Below are 7,920 nucleotides of genomic sequence, written 5' to 3'. Positions count from 1 at the left end.
TTATTTTTTTGCAATTGTAAACCGGGTCAAAATTTGCATTAAAAATACAATGTCGGGTGAAAATTTCTTGTGAAAGTCGCAAAGGTCTCCATAGGTCTACCTGCCAACTTTGTTACCAAAACAGTGGCAGAAACATGTTTCGGCATCATGTAGAACACAAAATGATTCAGTAAATAATTTGCAGCTCGCTGTTTGATCTTAATATTTAAGACAATACAAATATACAAATAATTTGTTTCTTTTTGATATATAAATGGAGAATTTAAAAATTAAAGAAAATATCTACACTATCAAACTAGTTTGACAAAAATGTGTGATGTGGCCAAATATGGTAGTGATATGATGTCATCATGTCCATATATAAGCACATCACTTTTTTTTGGTCACATAAAGTTTGATAGTGTAACTTTACAACTATTGTTACAGGAGTAAAGCCTTTTCTTCACTATCAAACTTTATGTGAAAAAAATGTGATGTACCCATATATGGACATGATGATGTCATATCACTACCATATTTGGGCACATTACACTTTTCAAAGTAGTGTAGACAGAGCTTTAGCCACTCCTTCAAACACAGTACATACATTTAATTAAACATCAAAAGTTTTATTTTTACTGTCAATACCAAAAAAAATAGACCACCAAAACATTTAGTTTACTTGCAGCTTATTTTTCTGAATTTTTACCCAAATTTTTTGTCCAATTATTTCAATAATAATTGCGGAACATGCACACCAATGCATCACACACCGGTAATGAAGTCACACCAATGCTGCGCATCACTGGTTACACACCGGTGATAAAGTCACAGAACATAACCTTAAAATATTACCAATAACAGTTTGATTGCAAATTACAAATTTGCATAAAATGAATGATGTGAATAATAAAAAAAGAGTAACATACTTTAAAATAAGAAACAATAAATAACAAAAACATTTCGTCAAGATATAGGTATGCAGACACTGTGTAAAGAGAAATAAGAAAAACTCTCAAAATTGTTACCATTTTACATAAATAATAGATTAAACCATTCTAAAAGTTGACAATGCAGTGGTTATCCAAAGTTTTGGTTAAATTATACAAATTGAAGATATTATCAGATGACTTAATATTTATTATTCTTATTTACATAATAAACATAACGTATTAATATTGATTTTATGAGCACTTACACCCCTGGAGCACTGAAGCCCCTGGAGCACTGAAGCCCCTGCAGCATTCATAGCTGTTTCACCTGGATTGTATGCTGTAAACATATATTGTTTGCATTTACTTTTGCACATAATCTCTTACTTAACAATGACAGTTTAGATGAATGTTTCCAACACATTTTACATTCACTAAATGGTTATGCTGAGTACAGTTGTTTTATTGGTTAACATTTTCAATATAAATTATTTACATCATTTATTTGTTTAACAGTAAGTAGTAGTAATATGGAAGAATTTTAACATTTTCAAGCATAATTGAATAAAAGGAACGAAGAGAAATAAAGAAAATACATTGGTCTTTCTGCCTTCCTATAATCCAATAGATTCCAGTCCTGAAAAGAAAAACACAAACATGTTAGCTGATTCTCAGTCTCATCATATCTATCTAGTATCATAGGCCGATTTCAAGATACAGCATCACATGTATTTCACATGTGATGCCTACTTACTGTATATCATAGACTCCAACCTTCCATGATACAGGAACCACATACGCAGGATACACATGTCTTTTCAAGAATTACAGAACAGAATTTTACAAGAAATTACAAATGCATGATATTTTGAATTTTATGAAGGGTATATAGTACATACAAAATAATAAACAATATTCATTCAAAACATGCTCTGTCTACACCATCAACAAGTTGAAGTGATATGCTTAAATATGGCAGTAATATATGATGATAGCATAAATTTTAGTTTATTATTAAATTATTAGTTTTTATATACAGTACCTTATGAGGATGCTCCTTCTAAAAGTACTGGAGGTTTAGGACTTTTTGGATGTTTATTTTCAAAGTGTTGTGTATATGTTTTAACATCTGGCATTTGTGTCTGAAAAAAAAGGAAAAGTTTAAAAACACTTAAAAAATAAAAAACAACTAATACTACTTATATTTTTCTTTTGTACAGTGCTTAGAGGTTTTACAATATTAGGTACTTTATAAATCCAGGATATTATTATTAGTATATAATTTGCTAATCTACTACAAAAGAATTTAAGAAGACCTGTTTTAACTACACGATGTCACAGGTTTTAATGCACTATTGGTTATGATACCTACCTTACATACACTACATGTATATATCAGTGCCTTCTTGGCCGAATCCTTCTTATCGCCACTCTTTGCCGCCTTCAATTTCTTCTGCTTCTCTGCATTTTTTTGTTGTGATTGAATTTTTTGCTGTCCTCTTGCCATTGTGTATGATTAACCTACAAAAAAAAACAAGATTTCCATACTTTTTTTTATTTTCTTTATTAATTTCGGAAAATTACACCAGTTGACCAACCAAGGAGTTACAAAAGAGCCCAACAGTTTTGCCAACAGCTTCTATAGAAGTCGATTAGCATTTTTCTTCCATATGATTTTGTTTCGTATACATATTTTTATGAAATAATAAATCCAAGACAGTCCTTAAATTAGTTTTTCAGTGAAAAGATATTTACTAAAATGTGTTACTTATTAGCTAAGGCTAGGCCCAGGCAATGAACACCATTCTCCCTGTTGAAGCTGTCGAGAAGGCTCATCCAGCAGGTATTTACCATTGCTTTTTGTTGTGCAATAGAAAATACAAATACACAGCATGGTGATTGAAGAATGGACCAATTTTCAAATGAATGGTTAGGTTTACGGTACCACGGTAACGTATCGTATTCATTTATAATGAAACATGCAGTTTATGTTCTATTTAAAATAGTGTTATAAGAAGGAAATGTTCCTTACAAAAGCGTTGACAATAATGATAAAAGAGCTAGGCTTAAGCCACGTACATACCTGTCCCCTACCACCGATCATAAACACTGTTTCTTCCCGTTTTTTTAGAGGAGTATCGTAGGCCTAGCTAGCAGCTTTGCGTAACTAAATATAAATAATTACCGAATATAAAAAAGTAATATGCAGCATTGCAATATATAAATATTTGAATTTGATTACTGTATGTTTTTAATTATAAAAATATAGATCGCCTTAGTGAAACACGTGTAATTTTAGTGCACAAAATTTACTTTTGATGAATACTTTGTACAATTAAATGGTTCCCGGTGGTTCCGGTTATGACACGCCGAAAATGCCATCAGTATAGTATACATTTATAATTTGATATTTAATTTGATATATAAACCAGGAGCTCTTCTTCGGTAATTCAATTGTTAACACGTTAAATACGCATTTTGTTTTGCGTCAACCTAATGTTTATTTATAATTGCGTTACTTCTTATAGTAAATAAAAATCGGCTGGATCGAACCACGAATTCAACAACCATTCAAACCGTTGAACAACGCATCAGCGATTTTAATTAGGGTGGAGATGATGATTTAAAATGGTTCTGTATTGTGCAAAACAAACAGTTATTCACGGTTATAGATATATACACTAGTATTTGATTTGCATGAATAGCGAACAATGCAGTCGGTGAAGTGAGTGTAAAAATAAATATTTAAATAGACCTATATATAAATAATTTTGCTTGTGCATTCTCATTTGCGTTTACGTATAGTATAGTCGTTTTCATTTATTGTGTGCAAAACAATATAGGGAAGTATGTGGAAAATTATTTTGCTGTCCTGTGTTGTGGTATGTAGGTCTACTTTTGTTTTTGATTTCTGTCCTAAGATTCAACTGTCGACTGTTGTGTTGTCATCGTTTTCATACAGTGGTATTTTAGGATTGAAATCTGCCACAATAAATATTCAAAAGATTAAAGTATCTACTAATAAAATTAGGCCATACATTTTTATAAACATGCATTCTCCCTATATATTAAATATAACGTGTGTTAGTGTTGGTCTTTTCCCACAGGTTTGCTCTGTCGCCGTCACAGATAAGTCTGGTAAGGAAGATTGTAATTTTGTTGTGATACTTAGGCCTAATATAATACTGTATATTTGTGTTCCTTTGAACAATGATATTAAATGTAGTTTGTCGTGTGAAAATTATATTGAATGCTATTTGGTATATGGCGGCCTGATCTAGACAACTCGAATCTTGAATTCTGAGTTTTCTAGGCACCCCTGTTTATATCCTCTAAAGACGATAACAAACCACGATATAATAATTATGTTTTTTTTCTACACAAAAGATATTAGGAGTCAATCAAAATCATCCAAAATATTCATATATTATCATGATCAATATATATATATATATATATATTAATTATTTTGAGTTACCTCGTGTATTCTAGAGGAATGTGGAAATATTCGGTGTTACAACTACGGAGAGTGTGAGGAAAGCAGTGCCGGTACGTTATTTTGCAACTGTCGTGGCACTCTATTCCGAGGAGAAGAATGCTTAGAAGGTATTGTAAAACAAGACTTCACTTTTTTTGTAATTGTAATACATTATACCGCGTATTTTCTTCAATAAATAGCAATGGCGCGGCCGGAACCAGGATTTTAAAACAGGGTGTGGGAGAGGGGATGGAGGCAGTGCTTCAAAATGTTGAAATCAATCAAGGGGTGAACTTAATTTGATGCCCTATCATTTGCATTACAATTTGCGAAATTTAGGGCAACCATTGGATCCGCCCTGAATTGTGTGGATATTAAAACTTTCATTCTATTAACTCTTGTTCTTATTTGTAGAAGACCCATGTAAACCGAATCCGTGCGATCCCGGAGAATGCCTGCATGATGTGTCTGAATCTACTGGATACAGGTGCAACTGTGGGGGCACGGGACTGATGGGGAGTATGTGTGAGGAAGGTACGGTTTCGTCACAGCTTCGTCTAGTAGTAGTTTTGTTTAGCACTATAACATACATAATGGGCATTTGTATCTACCTTTTTAAGCCTACACTATATGGACATGATGATGTCATATCACTACCATATTTGGGAATATCACTACCATATTTGGTATATACTTTTTTTGTCAAACTAGTTTAATAGTGTAGACAGAGCTTTAATTAACTGTGTCTTTTTCATAGATGATCCATGTTCTCCGAGTCCATGCGAGAATCGTGGCCAGTGTGTTTACAATGCAACCGCAATGGGTGGATTCTCGTGTCGTTGCAACGGTACTGGGTACACGGGTGACATTTGTGAAATAGGTGATTTAAAAATATTTTCATAGCAAAGTAAAAAGTATAAATAAAAGTAATCTTTAATATTTTTGACAGAAGATTAATATTATTATGTTATTATGCGCTCCCTCGTTATGGATAGGCACTGTCCTGCAGTGGCGTAACGGCTATGAGCGCTTACTGGCTAAACCCAGAGGCCCGGAGCTTATATGGGGCCTCTGAGTATGAATAGTTCAATCCAACTACCCAGCGTTGAAGGGCTCTTAGGAGTGGCCAGAGAAAAATTAATTAAATTAATTAAAAACGCCCGAGACTTTTAGTGTTGGAGGACCACTTAGGGTTGCTAAACCAGGGGCCTCTGCGTCACACCACTACTGTCCTCCTAGATTAATACGAATCTTATCTTAAATATTTTACAGATGACCCCTGTTCCCCTAGTCCATGCAATCGTGGAGTGTGCGTTCGGACCGATACAGATTACACGTGTGACTGCTTGGGTACTGGTTTTACTGGAATCAACTGTGAGGTCGGTAAGTAACGTTTATTGTTGTTTCGAGACCGAAATGTAAAATTTATTGGTTTAAATAGTCATTATTCTGAGTCTCAAAGAGCTAGGCAGTGAGTATTCGATAGTGTCACACATCGCTTTTATGTTATAATTTTTAGTTGTCTACATTGGATCCGGGTATTGTTCTTCAAATGAGGAGGCCGTGTTTCCGCAGCCATAAAATTATCGGTTAATTTTTGAACCAATCAGATAATTAATAAAAAAAAAAGAAGGTAAAAACCAACCAAGTTCCCAATCAAAACCCAACGGTTTTTCGCATTTATCCGATAATTATCCGATTTGAGTGAGATAATTATCAGTTAATTTTTCGCGAGCGGAGATTCGGTTAAACCCCGTTTCCACAGGAATTTTATCGGTTAAATTTTGCCTACGGAAACACGGCCATAATTTAATATACGGTGAATATTATTTCAGATGATCCTTGTCATCCAAGCCCGTGTTTACACAAGGGAAATTGTTTAAGAGACGAGGATGATACATACATATGTGATTGTATAGGAACCGGTTACATTGGAGACAATTGTGAACTGGGTATAGTATACATTTATTTTAATAGGCCCTACTGACAGTGTGTTTTACATTTTTGGGGAAATCCCTTATATTACGTCTGGTCCGGTAACCCACGGTAATTTCCAAAAGAAGACAAAAAATGAGCACATAGACAATACCCTGCCGTTCAATCTTCGCAATAACTTTATTTCGTTGGTGCCGGCTGTAGCTTGGTGGTTAACGTGCTTGCCTTCCAATCCGAAGGTCCAGGGTTCAATCCTGACCTAGTGCCAGGGTTCAATCCTGACTTAGTGCCAGGGTTGTTACTCACGACTCTTTTAACTCCTCTCCCACTAAGCCTAAAATTACTTTATAAGCACGATAAATTATAAAATAGTTTATCCATCCTGTAATTGGCGAGTTTGTGCTCGCTGTTGGATGCGTATGAAATAACTAACTCTATTTGTAACAATTTGTTTCTACTAGCCAATCCCTGTATTCCTAACCCATGCAAGGCAAAAGGAAAATGTGAGTTACTGGATGATTTGGGTGAGTTTCGGTGCGACTGCGGCCCATCATTTGGCGGCAAGTATTGCGATGATGACATATTTATTCAGCATCCATCGTTGAAAAAAGATGACGACGTTCATAAGATGAAGCAAACAATTTAAAGCTGATCTTTTAAAAAGACTTTGTAATTCTTTTTTCGTTCTTATACACACACCTGTGATATACGTTAGAATAGGCCTAGACTTAATTGGTTCCCAAGTTGACACAAAGCATGTAATTTGACCAATCACAAGCGAAGGTTCTAATGATCCATCGCGCCGTGATTGGTCAATTTACTTGTGTTGTCTTAGTAAGAACAACTGCTTTGACTAAAATTTCGATTTACATACATTAAAAGGCATATAATAGGCTATTAGTAATAATAAATAAAAATACACTTATAATATAATATTTAAACATTTTCGATTTAAAACCTTTTTTTTTTTTGCGATCAGCGTCATACAATTACTATGGGCCTAGGCCTACTATTTTATTTCTCATTTTATTCAACTTGTATAAAGGGGATTTACGTACAGTAAAAGGCCTATACTGTAATAGGCTATTAGAAATAATGATAGTAAAATACTATATGAATTAATAATATACTAATAATATATTTATAAATTTTCGATTTAAAACCTTTTTTTGCAATCAGCGATCATACAATACTCATTTTATTTCTTATTTTATAAAACTTGTATAGTAAAGGGTTTAGTAAGATATTATTTACAATATTTTATAATAAATTTAATTTTATAGTATGTTAGTATGTATATTGTATTTTTTATTTTTACATAAAAAATCAGCGATAGTAAGCTGATCATCTGAGTAACTCCATTCGTTTGAACATCTCTGTTTCGTTAACTCCAATGTACCCTATATCGGTTAACTCCAATGTACCCTCTGATATTGGTTAGGTATAGGTATATCTGATGTTTAACACGGTGTAAAACGCAAGTAGTTTAATGTAATATTTAATAATTTAATGGTTTTTAATCTTTCAAGTTACAAATTCAGTGCACTCCCTAGTATTTTTCTCGCGTGTACCACGTGAAATCACGTGTCAAGTATA

At 33.5% G+C, this 7,920-nt stretch overlaps 2 protein-coding genes across 4 annotated transcripts; one reads left to right on the top strand and one right to left on the bottom strand.

The window, feature by feature from the left end:
* Positions 1 to 587: 587 nt before the first annotated feature.
* LOC144840446 (zinc finger protein 706-like) lies at positions 588 to 3,219 on the bottom strand. Of its 2 annotated transcripts, none has more exons than XM_078696260.1 (4): positions 2,995 to 3,219; positions 2,284 to 2,432; positions 1,954 to 2,053; positions 588 to 1,548 (listed from the first exon to the last, which is right to left on the bottom strand). In XM_078696260.1, the coding sequence occupies exons 2-3, from the start codon at positions 2,416 to 2,418 to the stop codon at positions 1,955 to 1,957; spliced, it is 234 nt and encodes a 77-aa protein (XP_078552386.1). In that variant the 5' UTR covers positions 2,419 to 2,432; positions 2,995 to 3,219; the 3' UTR covers positions 588 to 1,548; position 1,954. The 2 variants fall into 2 exon arrangements, with proteins under 2 accessions (XP_078552386.1, XP_078552387.1); XM_078696261.1 differs by lacking the exon at positions 2,995 to 3,219 and adding an exon at positions 2,944 to 2,994.
* Positions 3,220 to 3,709: 490 nt separating this feature from the next.
* Positions 3,710 to 7,533, top strand: LOC144840370 (uncharacterized). Of its 2 annotated transcripts, XR_013611909.1 has the most exons (9): positions 3,710 to 3,793; positions 4,019 to 4,049; positions 4,404 to 4,517; positions 4,804 to 4,923; positions 5,147 to 5,269; positions 5,662 to 5,772; positions 6,225 to 6,341; positions 6,786 to 7,217; positions 7,407 to 7,508. XR_013611909.1 is itself a non-coding variant. In XM_078696164.1 (8 exons), exons 1-8 carry the CDS (start codon positions 3,761 to 3,763, stop codon positions 6,968 to 6,970), a joined length of 834 nt encoding a protein of 277 aa, XP_078552290.1. In that variant the 5' UTR covers positions 3,710 to 3,760; the 3' UTR covers positions 6,971 to 7,533. The 2 variants fall into 2 exon arrangements, 1 of the variants encoding a protein (XP_078552290.1); XM_078696164.1 differs by having other exon boundaries at positions 6,786 to 7,533.
* The last annotated feature ends 387 nt before the right edge of the window (positions 7,534 to 7,920 follow it).

The sequence above is a fragment of the Antedon bifida genome, chromosome 4 (assembly GCF_963402885.1).
Source record: "Antedon bifida chromosome 4, ecAntBifi1.1, whole genome shotgun sequence".
NCBI lineage: Eukaryota > Metazoa > Echinodermata > Crinoidea > Comatulida > Antedonidae > Antedon > Antedon bifida.
This window is presented reverse-complemented; position numbering and strand designations above follow the sequence as displayed.

Bases quoted from the DNA above. Each gene is read 5' to 3' on its own strand.
- LOC144840446 (XM_078696260.1), bottom strand. From the start codon at position 2,418: ATGGCAAGAGGACAGCAAAAAATTCAATCACAACAAAAAAATGCAGAG. The intron at 2,054-2,283 runs GTAGGTATCATA...CTTTTTTTTCAG, and splicing joins ATACATGTAGTGTATGTAAG to ACACAAATGCCAGATGTTAA.
- LOC144840370 (XM_078696164.1), top strand. From the start codon at position 3,761: ATGTGGAAAATTATTTTGCTGTCCTGTGTTGTG. The intron at 4,518-4,803 runs GTATTGTAAAAC...TCTTATTTGTAG, and splicing joins AGGAGAAGAATGCTTAGAAG to AAGACCCATGTAAACCGAAT. The intron at 4,924-5,146 runs GTACGGTTTCGT...TCTTTTTCATAG, and splicing joins GGGGAGTATGTGTGAGGAAG to ATGATCCATGTTCTCCGAGT.